General features: G+C 40.0%; 1 protein-coding gene across 1 annotated transcript; it reads left to right on the top strand.

Moving 5' to 3' along the window:
* The first annotated feature begins 2,119 nt into the window (after nt 1–2,119).
* Nucleotides 2,120–3,810, top strand: LOC120770715. Its single transcript, XM_040098294.1, has 3 exons — nt 2,120–2,684; nt 3,186–3,720; nt 3,795–3,810. Exons 1-3 carry the CDS (start codon nt 2,120–2,122, stop codon nt 3,808–3,810), a joined length of 1,116 nt encoding a protein of 371 aa, XP_039954228.1.
* The last annotated feature ends 13,816 nt before the right edge of the window (nt 3,811–17,626 follow it).

Below are 17,626 nucleotides of genomic sequence, written 5' to 3'. Positions count from 1 at the left end.
GATTTTGATTTTTTTTTTGGATTTTGAAAATATTTTTATCAGAAAGCTGAGATTTTTTTACATAAAATTGGTTAACTGCAAAATTTTTTCACTCAATTTTGAGGTCGTTAAAAAATAAAAGAAATAGTAATTTTTTTGTTTGATCTCAATTTGAATTGCGCGCCCAAAAACAATGGAGCAACTTTGACCACTAAAAAGTTTACAGATATTCTTATTTTGGTCTATATTATGATATTCTAAAGTTTCGTCAAAATCAGAGAACCACGGGTACAAAACCATGTCGCCAATTGATGGAATGGCCCATATGTAGTTCTTATGTGTTGCAATTCATTTTGTTGGTGTGAGTGATCGCTAACCTTGCAAGTCGGCATGAATCCGTCTTTTCGAATGATATTAGCTCCAAAGGAAGTCATGCGAAAGCAGTTATTGTATTCAAGGATGTGTTGAAGAAAATGGCTAGAATCGGGATCACTTCCATCAAACAATGGTTTCAGTGGCTGTAGTGGTGTAAGTAATGGATCTGGGTGGTTTGACTTTTCCACATGCGCAGCACAATCCAGCCGTTTCTCTTTTGAACTTCAACGCATTGCAATATCGGCATATAGTCGTCATTTGTCCAATATCTAAATTTTCCTCATCACTGTAGTTCGCAGTGGGATCATATTGGAATGCCAAGCGATTGTATGATGCTAGTGATCTTCGTGTCCTCACGCGTTGTCTCAATCGGGCATTTTCTCTTGTTGAATTTTGTCTTTCTTCGCTTAAGTTCTGTGAATAAACTTGTTGCTGGCTTGCATGTCTTGTGCGGCGGCCGATGTTCACACGTCGTCCTTTAGGCATTTTGGACTATGGACAGATTGGTGAATTTAACCTCAAATGCACGATCCACATAATTTACACAGTTCAACTTACCTCCTTAATGAGAAATGCCTGCTGTAGAAATTAAATGAAAATTTTCACAATTTCATTTTTTCCAATTGAAGTGATAGGAAAATAACAATTTATTTTTTTATTTTTTGCACAATTTCACAGTGAACACAATACCGGTTTGTCACACGAAATTAACTGAGCAGAGCATAATGAGTAGCTAGTAAACAATGTATCACGCACCGGCGCCATCTTCTTAAAATATTTGCTTGTATTACATGCTATGTATCAGAGATGGCGCTGTATGTAAAAAAAGATTTTGCCGCTTTTATGTTGAAATTTTTCCTGAATTTTCTTTGCTATAAACCTCACGGAGCTCGAGACCTTTCCAACGAATGCAAAACCGAGGAAATCGGTTCATTCGTTCTGGAGTTATAGCGTCAGGAAGGAAAATCCTACTTATTTTTATATATTAGATTAATCCAGATGTCGCATCAACTGGGCCGTTTCCATTTCCAACAGCTAACAATTGTTTTGAAAATTGTGCAGAACTTTGATCATTTTGAAATTGAACTCTCATATTAGTGGTTAGCGATAATGTTTTTACGTTATTCCACAAAGGTGATGCCTTCAGGCAAGCATTCAATTCATCTGCAGGCGTTCCACGGGGAATTACTGGCAACGTCTGCCTGAAATCGTCTGCCAACAATATCATCAAGCCGCCAAAGATGATGTTATTTCGCCGAAGATCCTTCAGTGTGAAGTTAAGTGCTTCAAGTGATTTCTTATGTGCCATTGTGCACTCATCCCAAACAATGAGCTTGCATTGCATCAACAATTTTCCCATTGCACTGGATCGGGAAATATTGCATGTTGGAATATCAATTGTGTTTAAATTGAGTGGCAACTTAAGCGCAGAATGTGCAGTATGACAGTATGAGACGAGGAATATGGGACCGTGTTCCGCAGAAGTAGTAGGATACTTAGATCCCCTACACTGACCATCACCCCCAAACAAGTCGAAAAAAGTGGAGAAAAGATAGCCTTAAAGGAAACTCCTGCCCCACAAGAACAACCTGCAAAACAAAGTGAAGAGAAGACCACTCCAGTGGCCGCCACAGAAGCACCTCAAAACTCGCCGAAACAGGAGTACATCACTCAAATGAGACGAGCAGAAGAGGAATCTTTGAAAAAATGCAAGAGTATTGTAAAAATTATGAAGACAGCGATGGCAAAGCAGAAGAACGTCAGCATGGATGTCAAGAACGGAGCGGCACAGCTGGACGAACTCTTTGATGTAATGAAGAGTTACCGCAGAAACTGGCTAATCGCAGAAAACGAGAGAAGACGCGGACTCCTAAGCAGACGGATCACGACCCCAGAGCCAACAACCTCGAAGCGGCGGGCGACAAGCCCAGTGGAGCCTCGAGAAACAATGCGACCAAGAAGCGAAAAGGACGGCCAATGGCAGAAAGTCTTGCCCAAAAAAGCATGGAAGATACTCACAATCGAAGGAACGGAAAACAAAAACCCAAAAGAGGGAAGACAACAAGGGAGGAATACCGTCTCAAACCAGAGAGCAAAAAGCAGGCCCAAACGACAATCGGAGGCCGTAATCATTAAGCCAGCAGAAGGAAATAGCTACGCCGAGGTCCTCAAGAATATCAGTAGCAAAGTAAATCTAAGAGAAGCAGAGGTGAAAATCAAAGGGATCCGCAAAACAAGAGCCGGCGCTTTACTACTGGAGCTGGAGAAGGGACAATTCACAAAAGCCAGTTTCTGCGAGGCACTCAAGACGACCCTCCGAGAATCCGCAAGTGTGGCCGACCTTAAATCAAAAGCCACAATAGAGATTAGAGACCTCGACTCCCTTTCAACAAAAGAGGAAGTAGCAGAGGCTGTAAAAAAGGGCTGCAGGACTCCACCGGAAACTTGACGATAAGTATAACAGCACCTAACACAAGAGAGCAAGTCAGGGCATATATAACGCTCGATGAGGATAAGGCTGACATACTGATGCGACAGGCACGCATAAAAATCAGTTGGGTTAACTGCAAGCTGCGACTGAAAGAAACCCCAAAAAGATGCTTTCGCTGTCTTGGACCAGGGCACTTAACCTGGGACTGCAAAGGGCCCGATAGAAAAGGACAAGGTGCTTGCATAAAATGCGGCCAACCAGGTCACAAAATGAAAGAGTGCACAAAGCCTCCCTCATGCTGCCTCTGCGTGGAGGCTAAACACGAAAAAGTTGACCATATCCCGGGATCCGCAAAATGTACGGTATATAGGAAATACCAAAACAAATGAATATCTTACAGGCCAGTACAAAAAGAAAGAGAGAGGTACCTGGCTGGAAGAAAGCAGCTCGACCGCCGCTATATGGCTACCACCAGGAAGTAATGCCATCACTATAGACAAAGGGAACGGCAATGGTTTCGTCTGGGCCAAATGCGACTTTTTTACAGTAATTAGCTGCTACTTGACGCCAAGCGATAGCATACAAGAATTCCAAGAAAAGCTCGACAACATTGAGGACACAGCCAGGTCTATAGAAGGTCAACTAATTATCGCCGGTGACATAAATTCCAACGCCGTAGAGTGGGGTATGCCAAATACGGACTCGAGGGGAAAGCGCATTCTAGAAATGGCTGCGCGCCTTAGTCTAATAGTGCTCAACACGGGAAATGCAACCACGTTTAGAAGACCGGGATGTGAGGAAACTACACCAGACATTACTCTATCATCAGAACGCTTGGCAGGTTCAATAAAGAAATGGAAAGTCCTGGAGGACTACACTGGTAGCGATCACCAGTACATTTCCTTCACCATCGATGCTGGAACAAACGGTAACCAGTACAGGAAAAAGACTGCAACACGGAAGTGGAACATTTCGAAGCTAAATACTTCGAAACTGATCTCCGCAATAGACGACCAAAACCCTAAGCTCCCCCTAAACAGAAACCCCTGGGGACTCGGATATAAAATAGTTATGAAGAAACTCGGCGCTCGAGCAAAGCCACCTGACTTAACCGCTGTCAAAATGGATCACATCGTGAACGCACTATTCCCCACACACGAAAGCAGGGCTAGTGATCCAGAACCAACACTAAGATCTGCGCAAATCCCCCTGTTCACCCTTGAAGAGCTGCAGCTAGCCACTGGCAAGCTCAAGGCCAACAAATCACCCGGCCCGGACGGGATCCCAGCAGAAATCCTCAAAATAATCGTTGCAGAGCGCCCGGCAGTACTACTGAACATGTACAACGCCTGCCTTGAAGCCGGAATATTCCCTGAACCATGGAAAAAGCAACGGCGGTTAATCAGTAAGGGAAAAGGAGACCCCAATTCGCCATCAGCGTACCGTCCGCTATGCATGCTTGATACAGCGGGAAAGCTATACGAAAGCCTAATAAAACCCAGACTCGAAGCGGCCATTAACGAAGCTGAAGGATTGTCCCCTAGACAACATGGTTTCATACCCGGCAGATCAACTATAGAAGCCATAAAATGCGTCGTCGAAAGCGTAGAAGCAGCGCAGCGTAGATGACATAAATATAAAAGAATAGTGTTACTGGCAACTCTAGATGTCCGAAACGCTTTCAACAGTGCTAGATGGGTGGACATGATCGACGCTCTCGAAAAAAGGTTCAAGATACCCGACTACCTCAGGGCTGTGGTGCGGAGCTACCTTAGCAACAGAAAACTGCTGTATGAAACTAAAGAAGGGTCATGACAGATAGTGGTTACGTCAGGAGCAGCACAAGGATCCATCCTAGGCCCAGACTTATGGAACATTAGCTACGATGCTGTATTAAAACTAGAAATGCCAGTCGAATCATATTTAATTGGCTACGCGGACGACATTGCGGCAGTAATCACAGCAAGGGACACAGAAGAAGCGCGTAGAAAGCTAAATCAGGTCATGATACGGACGCAAACATGGCTCGACACACACAACCTCCAGCTCGCTACGGAGAAAACAGGTTCTGCTGCTAACAAACAAGCACATACCTCTCGAGATAAGCATGCACACAACTACGGATATTCTTAGGACGCAGAGAGCAGTAAACTACCTAGGCGTAAGACTGGACCCCAGACTAACCTTCTGGGTTCAAATCCAGCACGCCGCAGGAAAGGCAGCGAAGATCACCTCTCCACTGAGCCGATTAATGGCCAACATAGGGGGCCCCAGCCAAGAAAAGAGAAAGCTCCTAATGTCGACGACAATAAGCGTCTTACTATACGGAGCCGAGATCTGGGCAGACGCGCTTAAAAAGGAAAATGGTAAGGTACCGCAGCCCTCAGAGTTGCATCAGCGTACCGGACAGTATCAGGCGATGCAATATTAGTTATAAGCGGTAATGCCCCAATTGACCTTCGAGCATATGAAAGGAAAACGCTGTGGGAGCTAAAGAAATCACCCAATAACAACAAGAGCGCAATACAACAAAAATAATAATACAATAACAACATTGCAACAAAGATGGGAGAATGAAAGTCGTGGCAGATGGACGGCCAGGCTAATAAAAAATCTAGACTTATGGACAAGCCTTAAATTCGGAGAAGTCGATTTTTACACAACTCAGTTACTATCCGGTCACGGATACTTCAAAAAGTACCTCCACAGAATGGGAAAAGTCGAAGAGCCGTCATGCCTATATAAGGACGCGACAGAAGACGACGCTGAGCACACATTCTTTGAATTGTGCGTTGGCAACAAGAACGCACCGCCGTAGAAAACCTGGTTGGCCCAATAAACGCGGACAATTTAGTCAGCGTCATGTTGGAGAGTGAAGCAAACTGGGAGATTATCAAGAACTCCGCAGCAAAAAGCGGGACCTGGACGTAGGTGCGCAGATGTAAATGTCTCAATGAGAAAAATGGAACGCCACCCTGAAGTAATGCGAATGCGGTCCCAGGGTGGGCGACGGTTCCTTAGAGGGGGGGTTTTTAGTGACCTGCAAGTGGGACATACCGCTGCTGTGACGATAGCACCGATGATGCGGAAGGCATTTGCCACCCCCTCACCCGCAAAAAAAATTTGCAGTATGACCACGATCTAGGAGAGTCGCCGCAATTCCAGATGATGCTAACGCCAAAGCTATGTCAAATCTTGATCGAATAGTGACCAAAATCAATGAAATGACAAATATTTTCCCTGTTCCTCCAGGTGCATCCAGGAAGAATAGACCACCGTTATTATTGTCCACCGCTGGCATTAATGTCTCGTGTACTTGTTTTGCTGATCATTCAGCAACGGCACATTATTTCGAACGAATTCCTGCAAAGTATCAACATTGTATTGCAGCTCTCGATTTAATTCTTGCATCGTGCATCGATCGATTTGGCGCAATCATTGCTACTTCAATCAGTAGCTTGTTTGCAATAGTCAAGCATTGATCCTCAATCAGAATCAATCCTTCATTGTAGACTTCATCGGTTATTTTGATGTCAGGATTATTCGTTTGAATGCGCAAGCGATGCAAGATATCTTCACATATGTCGTCTTTGTATTTGTTCCATAACTGAATTGGTGTGAAAGAAAACATGTGGTGATAATAATTGCGAACAGCGTTCATATTTGGTCCCAATGAGAATCGTTCTCCAGCAAACCTATATTTGACATGCTTCTCGATATGTTTGGCATTGGTAGCCATTCACAGTTTTCAAATGCGCAAATGATTTTGGTCCACGTACATTTCACAGTGAACACAATACCGGTTTGTCACATGAAAATAACCGAGCAGAGAACAATGAGTAGCTGGTAAATAATGTATCACGCACCGGCGCCATCTTCTTAAAATATTTGTTTGTAGTACATGCAATGTATCTAGGGCGACCTCTTTGTGGCTTCGTATCTAATAAATTTCAATCTGTAATTGATCACTTTGTGTGAAACACACGTAAAGTTTTCAGTGAATAATTTTCAATAATTTTTCTCTTAAAAGCTGGAATAAAAAAGAAAGCGACCGAAATTGAACGATTCAAACAATTTACAAATCAAAATATTGAAAAACAAAACAAACAAAAATTAAAAAAAAAATTGTATGAAAAAAGTAAGGAAGGGTTAAGTTCGGGTGTCACCGAACATTTTATACTCTCGCATGATAAAGTGATAATCGAGATTTCATAATACGTCATTTACATATTTTTCAAATACCGTATTTTGTAAAGTTGTAAAGTGATAGCGGAATATCATCATTGGTTCCTAATGTATATACTCGTATTATACAGAAAAGGCATCAGATGGAATTCAAAAGAGCGTTATATTGGAAGAAGGCGTGGTTGTAAACCGATTTCACCCATATTTCGTACATGTCATTAGGGTGTTAAGAAAATATTATGTACCGAATTTCACTGAAATCGGTCTAGTAGTTCCTGAGATATGGTTTTTAGTCCATAAGTGGGCGAGGCCACACCCATTTTCAATTTTTGAAAAAAGCCTGAATGCAGCTTCCTTCTGCTATTTCTTCCGTAAAATTTAGTGTTCCTGAAGTTTTTTGTTGGTCGGTTAACGCACTTTTAGTGATTTTCAACATAACCTTTGTAAGGGAGGTGGGCGTGGTTATTATCCGATTTCTTCCATTTTTGAACTGTATATGGAAATGCCTGAAGAAAACGACTCTGTAGAGTTTGGTTGACATAGCTATAGTAGTTTCCGAGATATGTACAAAAAACTTTGTAGGGGGCGGGGCCACGCCCACTTTTCCAAAAAAATTACGTCCAAATATGCCCCTCCTAATGCAATCCTTTGTGTCAAATTTCACTTTAATATCTTTATTTATGGCTTAGTTATGACACTTTATAGGTTTTCGGTTTCCGCCATTTTGTGGGCGTGGCAGTGGGCCGATTTTGCCCATCTTCGAACTTAACCTTCTAATGGAGCCAAGAAATACGTGTAGCTAGTTTCATCATGATATCTAAATTTTACTCAAGTTACAGCTTGCACGGACGGACGGACAGACAGACATCCGGATTTCAACTCTACTCGTCACCCTGATCACTTTGGTATATATAACCCTATATCTGACTCTTTTAGTTTTAGGACTTACAAACAACCGTTATGTGAACAAAACTATAATACTCTCCTTAGCAACATTGTTGCGAGAGTATAAAAAAGTATATGGCGGTCCAGATATAGTAGCATCGTCTGTATTAATGTCCGTGCAATTAGGTGCTGCAGTAGGAGCGCCGTTCATGGGCAAGCCGGTTTCCATTTCTCTAAAGTTAATATATATTTCTGGGGAAGCGCAGCGAACAACTGTGCGACCGATCTCCTCGAGTATTTTCACCAGGAATAATGGGATGCCCAACCCCTCTCTCACTGGAAAAGAGAGAACAATTGCTAAACGTCAAAACCACCTAAACTTTGACAGTTGACTGGATTGGGGAGGTTTTGACGTTAAGCAATTGGAAACGAGCGATGGCCAGATTGAAATCTTACCAAAAAAATATATAAACGGAGGGATTTGTTGCATCGTTCAAGACCTCTTATCAAAAATGCAAAACAATGAAAATTAAATAAATTTGTGAAATTTAAAGGTATTTGATGAAATGTTTTGTAATTTGAAACATCATAGTATTATTTTCAGTTGAAAATTATTAAAAACTTTTAATGATTGAGAGCTAACAACCTTAAATCCTATTATTGGGTATTGAAAGGACAAAAGTCAGTTGTTATAATATTCTTTAAAACAATTTAAATAGTTTCTCCATATAATAAATAACCACTATTTAGTAATTTATATTCGTACTAAATGTTGGGTATTCGGTTAATAAATGCCCAAAAATTATTATTTTGTTCGATCTGGCCATAATGGAAAATGTTATAAAAAACGCTTATTTTGAGGCGCTCTCACACTGGAATAAGTTGGGCATCCCATTATTCCTGATTTTCACACTAATAATGCAGTACCAAAAGCGCTTCATCACTCTTAGTATATCTACCAGAACAAAGCCATGTGTACATTCTTTTTCTCTTTCTTGCCTTTCCAATACTCGTTGATTTTATCGTGACGCGCAGAAGCACACTCGGCAGAACGAAATGCTTTTACCTCGCTCTCACACCGAAGGATATAATTAAGAGAAACATGAAAACAGCATACTTCGATTACATTCAAATTTATTTACAAAGTACTTTGCGTACACAGTAGTTTGTCATGTAATATGAGATGCATATACAATTACTATACACAGTAGTTTGTCATGTATTACAAAATGTATATACAGGGTCATTCGTCATTTCAAAAATGATATTCAAATTAACAAAGTTATTTGTTTACATCGACATATATATCGGGTGATTTTTTAAGAGCTTGATAACTTTTTTTTAAAAAAAAACGCATAAAATTTGCAAAATCTCATCGGTTCTTTATTTGAAACGTTAGATTGGTTCATGACATTTACTTTTTGAAGATAATTTCATTTAAATGTTGACCGCGGCTGCGTCTTAGGTGGTCCATTCGGAAAGTCCAATTTTGGGCAACTTTTTCGAGCATTTCGGCCGGAATAGCCCGAATTTCTTCGGAAATGTTGTCTTCCAAAGCTGGAATAGTTGCTGGCTTATTTCTGTAGACTTTAGACTTGACGTAGCCCCACAAAAAATAGTCTAAAGGCGTTAAATCGCATGATCTTGGTGGCCAACTTACGGGTCCATTTCTTGAGATGAATTGTTCTACGAAGTTTTCCCTCAAAATGGCCATAGAATCGCGAGCTGTGTGGCATGTAGCGCCATCTTGTTGAAACCACATGAGTCAACATTTAAATGAAATTATCTTCAAAAAGTAAATGTCATGAACCAATCTAACGTTTCAAATAAAGAACCGATGAGATTTTGCAAATTTTATGCATTTTTTTTTTTAAAAAAGTTATCAAGCTCTTAAAAAATCACCCGATATAATAAATACACTACATAAAGCTAATATAAAAATTTTTTGACGAAAAGTCATGAAAAATGTCCAGTTCCAAAAAGACTTAAAGAACCCTTTTTAGGATTAGGTAGTTATTATAGAAAGTTTATTAGGAACTCATTTAAAAAATCAACGAGTGATAAGAAAAAATCAGAGGGCCAAAGTAGGCATAAAATTAGACTAGTCAGGGAATGCAATGCAAAAAATTAAAATAGCTTTTCAGCAACAAACGGAACTCTCTCAACGATTTGATTTAACCAAGTCCAGTGCTGTCTCAAAATAAAAAACCAATTGCCTTTATTTCAGGAACATTAAACGATACTGAACAGAATTATAGCACAAATAAAAAGAACTATTAGCCATTAAATTGGTCACTTCAGAAGTTACTATTTACATAGACCATCAGTCCCTCATTTATTCAATATCAGATAAGAATCTGAATACGAAATTAAAAAAGTGGAAAAATCTAATTAAAGAATATGGCGCAAAACTTGTTTATTAACCAGCACACCAACCTGTTGTAGCAGACGCTTTATCAACGCAACAAATAAAAGCGAATACTGAACGTACTCAACATTCGGCAGTGAGTTCACCTGTAGAAAAGTTCAAAAGGGCAAACAACCATTGAGTTCATTTAAAAATCAAATTATACCTATTTTTGGCCCAGCAAACGTAGGCGTATTAACAAAAACAAATTTTCCAAATAGAGTACGCCATACAATCCACTAATAAGACAAAAATGACTTAATAGTAAAAATAAAAGAAATTGCAATACCTATTGTGACGAAAGATTTAAAAATAGACGAGAAAATATTATTTTATGTCAAAGATGACATTATTGCTTCTTTTCCAACTTGTACATTAATAATATTACTATTAATAGTTGTTATAAACATAGACTAACAAAAGGAAATTGTAGTAAAGACACACAGACGTGCTCACCGCAATTACAAAAATAGCACACAAGAAATTTTACTTACACATTTTTGGCCCAAGGTAAAAGAAATGTGTAAGACAGAAACAATAGAATGTAAAATTTGTTTACAACAAATGTATGAAAACATCCAAACAAACAGCTTATAGGAATTCCTCCAATTCCAACAAAAGTAGGGGAATGCATACAAATGGACATTTTAATATTGTTACTTACGAAAACTGGATAAAAAATTAAATTGTCAAGAGTACATAGAAGAAATATTATCTTGTACCCCAACGCCAAACTTCTTAAGGCAGCGAAGGCAGTGTATAATAGCCCTGACGACAGCGCTAATTTTCATTAGAGGGATTCCAGGCGGGTACTGCGTCGAATACTTTCAAAGCGGCAGTGTTTTCGTCCATTCGGACGACATGACCTAGCCAGCGTAGCCGCTGTCTTTTAGTTTGCTGAACTATGTCAATGTCGTTGTATATCTCGTACAGCTCATCGTTCCATCGAATGCGTTATTCGCCGTGGCCAATGCGCAAAGGACCATAAATCTTTCGCAGAACTTTTCTCTTTAAAACCCGCAACGTCGACTTATCAGTTGTTGTCATCGTCCAGGCCTCTGCACCATATAGCAGGACGGGAATTATGAGTGACTTATAGAATTTGGTTTTTGTTCGTCCAGAGAGGACTTTGCTTCTCAATTGCCTACTCAGTCCGAAGTAGCACCTGTTGGCAAGAGTTATCCTGCGTTGGATTTCTAGGCTGACATTGTTGGTGGTGCTTACGATGGTTCCAAGATAGACGAAATTATCTACAATTACAAAGTTATGACTGTCAACAGTGACGTGAGAGCCAAGTCGCGAGTGCGACGACTGTTTGTTTGATGACAGGAGATATTTCGTCTTGCCTTCGTTCACTGCCAGACCCATTTTCATTGCTTCCTTGTCCAGTCTGAAGAAAGCAGAACTAACGGCGCGGATGTTGAGGCCGATGATCAGTATCATCGGCATACGCCAGCAGCTGTACACTCTTATAAAAGATTGTACCTGCTCGATTAAGTTCTGCAGTTCGAATTATTTTCTCCAGCAGCAGGTTGAAGAAGTCGCACGATAGGGAGTCGCCTTGTCTGAAACCTCGTTTGGTATCGAACGGCTCGGAGAAGTCCTTCCCGATCCTGACGGAGCTTTTCGTGTTGCTCAACGTCAGTTTACACAGCCGTTTTAGTTTTGCGGGGATACCAAATTCAGACATCGCGGCATAAAGGCAACTTCTTTTTGTGCTGTCGAAAGCAGCTTTGAAATCGACGAAGAGGTGGTGTGCGTCGATTCTCCTTTCACGGGTCTTTTCCAAGATTTGACGCATGGTGAATATCTGGTCGGTTGTTGATTTGCCAGGTCTAAAGCCACACTGATAATGGATTGGGCAGAGCACACTTAAATTCCAATCGTTGGGCATGCTTTCGTCCGACCATATTTTGCAAAGAAGCTGATGCATGCTCTTTATCAATTCTTCGCCGCCGTGTTTGAATAGCTCGGCCGGCAATCCATCAGCCCCCGCCGCTTTGTTGTTCTTCAGGCGGGTAATTGCTATTCGAACTTCTTCATGGTCGGGCAATGGAACGTCTGCTCCATCGTCATCGATTGGGGAATCGGGTTCGCCTTCTACTGGCGTTGTGCGTTCACTACCATTCAGCAGGCTGGAGAAGTGTTCCCTCCATAATTTAACTATGCTCTGGACATCGGTGATTAAATCACTTTTAGGGGTTCTACAAGAGTATGCTCCGGTCTTGAAACCTTCAGTTAGCCGCCGCATCTTTTCGTAGAATTTTCGAGCATTACCCCTGTCGGTCAGCTTATCAAGCTCTTCATACTCACGCATTTCGGCCTCTTTCTTTTTCTGTCTGCAAATACGTCTCGCTTCCCTCTTCAACTCTCGGTATCAATCCCATCCCGCACGTGATGTAGTCGATCGTAACGTTGCGAGGTAGGCAGCCTGTTTTCTCTCCGCTGCAACACGGCACTCCTCGTCGTACCAGCTGTTCTTTTGCATTTTCCGAAAACCAATGGTTTCGGTGGGAGCTGTACTTAAGGAGCTTGAAATGCCGTCCCACAGTTCCCTTATAAAGAGTTGTTGACGAGTGCTTTTAGAGAGCAGGAGTGCAAGTCGAGTAGAAAATCGTTCGGCTATCTGATGTTTGCAGCTTCTCGACGTCCTTGTATTTGTTGGCGTGTGGTTTTTGCTGCACAGAGGCGGGTGCAAATCTTGGCTGCAACAAGATAGTGGTCCGACTCGATGTTAGGACCTCGGAGCGTACGCACGTCTAGAAAACTGGAGACGTGTCTTCCGTCTATCACAACATGATCGATCTGGTTGGTGGCTTTTTGATTCGGAGACAGCCAGATAGCTTGATGTATTTTCTTGTGCTGAAATCTAGTACTACAGGTAACTATATTTCGGGCCCCGGCGAAGTCGATCAGCCTCAACCCATTTGGAGATGTTTCGTCGTTGAGGCTGAATTTACCAACCGTAGTGCGAAAGATACCTTCTTTGCCCACCCTGGCGTTAAAGTCGCCAAGCACAATTTTCACATCGTGGCGGGGGCAGCTCTCATAAGTGCGCTTCAAGCGCTCATGTAGGCATCTTTGGTCACATCGTCCTTCTCTTCTGTCGGGGCGTGGGCGCAAATCAGCGATATGTTGAATAACTTCGCTTTGATGGGGATTGTGGCTAGACGTTCATTCACCGGAGTGAATGATAGTACTCGGCGACGGAGTCTCTCTCCACCACGAGTCCCACACCAAACTTGCGCTCCTTTATATGGCCACTGTAGTAAATTCCACAAGGACCTACTTGTCTCTGTCTATGTCCCGTCCATCGCATTTCTTGGACGGCGGTGATGTCAGCCTTTATTTTCACGAAGACATCAACCAGCTGGGCAGCGGCACCTTCCCAATTAAGGGACCGGACATTCCAGGTGCATGCCTTAATTCGTAGTCCTTATTTCGTTTGCCATGGTCATCATCAAAAGGGGGGTCTCTCATTCGACGCTGATAGTTCATTTTCATTGGTAACCCTTCTCACTTTAGCTCGCCTTCAAACGGATGTTCCTAGGCTACCCAGAGGATACTTGGTCAAAGACCGGAAGTCGTGAGCTGCTTGAGTCATATGTAAAATAATCGTTTCTGCCAAGTGAATGGCGATCAGAAAACTTTCCTCACTTGCGTGAACTTCTACACATGACTCCATTCTCCAAGGCTATAACAGACTTTAAATTACCCAGCGGGATATGGTAGACATTGGTAAGCGAGCAAGGTAAGCGATGCAGCATGATTGTATCGCTTACTCCAACCGATGAAAATTAACACGGCGATGTCTTACGAAAAGTAACAGATCACCTCTTTCGCTTACCATAGGGACGAAGAATTCTTCGATGCCAAAGTAAACGAAGAATTCTTCGATGCCAAAGTTAACGAAGAATTCTTCGATGCCAAAGTTAACGGAGAATTCTTCGATGCCACAGTTAACGAAGAATTCTTTGATGCCATAGTTAACGTACAAAAACTCACCTTATAGGCCATTTACACTTTTTGTTTAAAAGAAAAATGCACTAGATTGAATACAATCGTTATAAAGGTTTTATTTAATGCGAAATGCACTTAAAAATTGTTATAACAAAATGTGTTAAGCTGAACTGAATTATTACAAATTGAAATAGTTTAAAAACGTTAACATACATATTATATATATATATAATGATCAAAAGTTGAAAACAGCAGGTTTTAAAAAACGTTAAATAAATATACAGGCGGGTAACTAGCGGAAAGAACCGGGATGCTGCGAAAGCGGAGATGTTGGTTGAACGACGTCGTAACGAAAAAAGGTGCGCGAGATCCTTTCTCGTTCCTTTATGTTCTAATTGGTATGCCGGATGGTGTCGTCGCTTTTTATTTTAAGTTTAAACACAAAAATAAACAACATTTTTAATTAAAATAGCAGCTCACCTGATCACGACCAACTTTTTGCTTGATGATTTGACGAAATAACGAAAAAATTTACTTATAAATTTTATTCCATCAATTTGTATTTGTCGTTTTTCATGTACTTACTTGACTTGTAAATATGAACACAGTAGAATTTAGCCGTATAGCTTACTTTTATGCATTACCAGGTATCGAAGAATTCTACATAGAATTTTCTTCGAAGTATTCTTCAAAGAAAAATTTAAGCGGGGAACCATTATTCCGCATAGCTTACGTTTATGCGTTACCTGGTATCGAAGAATTCTACATAGAATTTTCTTCGAAGTATTCTTCAAGAAAAATGTAAGCGGGGAACAATTATTCTGCATAGCTTATTTTTATGCATTACCTGGTATCGAAGAATATTACATCGAGTTTTCTTCGAAGTATTCTTCAAAGAAAAAGGTAAATGGTGAACCATTATCCCGCTGGATACACATGCATTGTCTCCAATACACCACTCAACAGCGAACGGTCAAGTTGAACCAGTACACAGTACTCTAATCGAAATTTCGACAAGCTTGGCAAGCGAAAAGACAAAAGGTCCTGGAGAAGAATTGTTTAATGGAGTTAAACAATACAATAAAACTATACATTCAATTCACAGGGTATAAACCAGAAGAAATATTCTTCAATAGTGAAATAAATCCTGATATACTTGTAAGAGTCAAAATTTGTGAAAATCAAGAGAAACTGTTAAGATATCACAATAACAACAGAAAGGTGATAACATAAAATGAAGGAGACATTGTCTACGTAAAAACAGATAAATAATAACAAACAAAGAAAGATTAACTGTCAGTTTGAAAAATTATTGGAAAAATTTGATTCGCTGATGCTGCTGTAGAATAACTTGTAATCAGAGAAGTATACAAAGAGTTGGAAGCAATTACAAATACATTTAATTTTGCTAGAAATGAAAATTTTTACTCTGGAACTTTAAACTTGTACAATATTCACGAATTTATTTGAAATGAAATTTTTGATGTTTCTGTCATAAATAGTATATTAGAATATTCAGATATCCACGTACATACATGTACAGGAATGCGCACAGGTCCACAAAAAAAATCGATGAAAGGTTCCTTTGACCAAACATGGTGTATTACATGTATTTTGGGCCGCTGAAACCGAATCTGAAGTCCGTTTAGCTCCATCACGTCAGGATTTTTTTCTAACCTCAAAATACATGTCGGATTTTACTTGACAGAAAAAAATTTAAAAATATTAACGGACTTAGCTTTATTTTGGGATAGAGGGGTTTTGAGGGGTCCTTGCTTACGAAATTAAAGACAAATTTTCAGAATACAAAATGGCGAATCCAATATGGCCGTCAAAATTTTCAAAAAATTCTTCAATTTTTAAGAAATTCTTCAATTTTCATAAGATTTTGTATCAAGGGATTTTCGAGGTCATTGATTTCGAAATTAAAGGTAAATTTTCAAAATACAAAAAGGCTGATTCGTTGGTATTAATTTATTTAATACCTTTACTAAATAAGGACAATGTATTTTTATTCAAGGAAATAATGTGCCATTATAAATATTAGATAACGGCAATATTATAATTGGCGGAAACCATATATGTATGCAACGACAAAGTCCACATTGAGAAAATGTGCGAAAAAGATGACCGTGTACATGCGGCCTTATCCAAAATCATAGCAAATATAGGAGGACCAAAACAAAGCAGAATAACACCTTTGGCTAAGGTTAGCCAATCAATTTTCATTTATAGCGCGCCTGTTTAGGGACCAGCATTAATGCAAAAAACATATGAAAGAATGGCAAAAACAATGTTCCGACTAAGTGCAATCAAAACTGTTAGCGCATTTCGCAGGGTGTCTCATGAAGCCGCTATCTGGGATAGTACCGCCCGACATAATAGCTCGAGAACTCAAGCGGATATGACAAAGCAAAATTATAGGCAGGAAGTTGACTATGGCAGAGCATAAAGAGGAAAGACAGGTCAGCATACAGGAATGGTAAAATCGTTGGAACACTTAGCAAAGGGAAGGTGGACGCACCGACAAATCGGAAATGTATAAGCATGTGTGGAACGAAAGCACGGCGAGATAGAATTTAACATAACGCAGTTTCTAACAGGACACACAAAATTCGTTAAAAATTTCTCCGTTAGAAGTAAAACAATTTCTGATTTTTCAAACACTGATATTTTAATGTTTCATTAAAACACGAGCTTACAGCTGAAGGTTGCAGTTATTTCCAAAATTACCATATTTTACTAACATTTTAATGTTGAGATAAGTTATACTGAGTAATCAGATCATTTTAAAATAAAAACCTCTTATTTTTTATGTTACCAAATACACTCTATACTGATTTATACAAAATTGTTTATACAAAATTGCTATTTTCATGTTCGCAGCTGTACAAAACGGGATTTGATATTCAGATGTCCAACAGGTATATTGGTATTTATACAACCAAAATTCCTTATTAAGAATAAACCCTGACAATACAAAACCTATGACCGGCATACAATGAGTCCTCGCATGACACTAATCACCTCTTTGCAAACCCAATAGAGCAAACTCACTTTTACTTTTCAACCAATTATATGTGCGGCAGGTATATCTTTAAGCTTTCACTACCTCCATATTTGAATCCCCTACGAATTTTGAATCGCACGCTTATAGCAATTCAGTAAGCAGTCGCTAGTCACTATTCGAGACATTTTTAATCAAAGTCTAATTTTAAGTTACTATTCACTATACAGTTTCTAGTCACAAAGTTTTGTCTCGAATTTTTCACCTGATAGAAAGCAGGTCACAAAACTAAAAAGAATTATTGCTTTCCATTTCGAATATACTGACACTTCGCTTAATTCTTTTTCGTGGACACAGCTCACGCGGTTATGGTCGAGTTAACAACAGTGCATCAGTC

The sequence above is a fragment of the Bactrocera tryoni genome, chromosome 3 (assembly GCF_016617805.1).
Source record: "Bactrocera tryoni isolate S06 chromosome 3, CSIRO_BtryS06_freeze2, whole genome shotgun sequence".
NCBI lineage: Eukaryota > Metazoa > Arthropoda > Insecta > Diptera > Tephritidae > Bactrocera > Bactrocera tryoni.
Note: the sequence above shows the minus strand (reverse complement) of the source record. Positions and strands in the feature narration are given on the sequence as shown.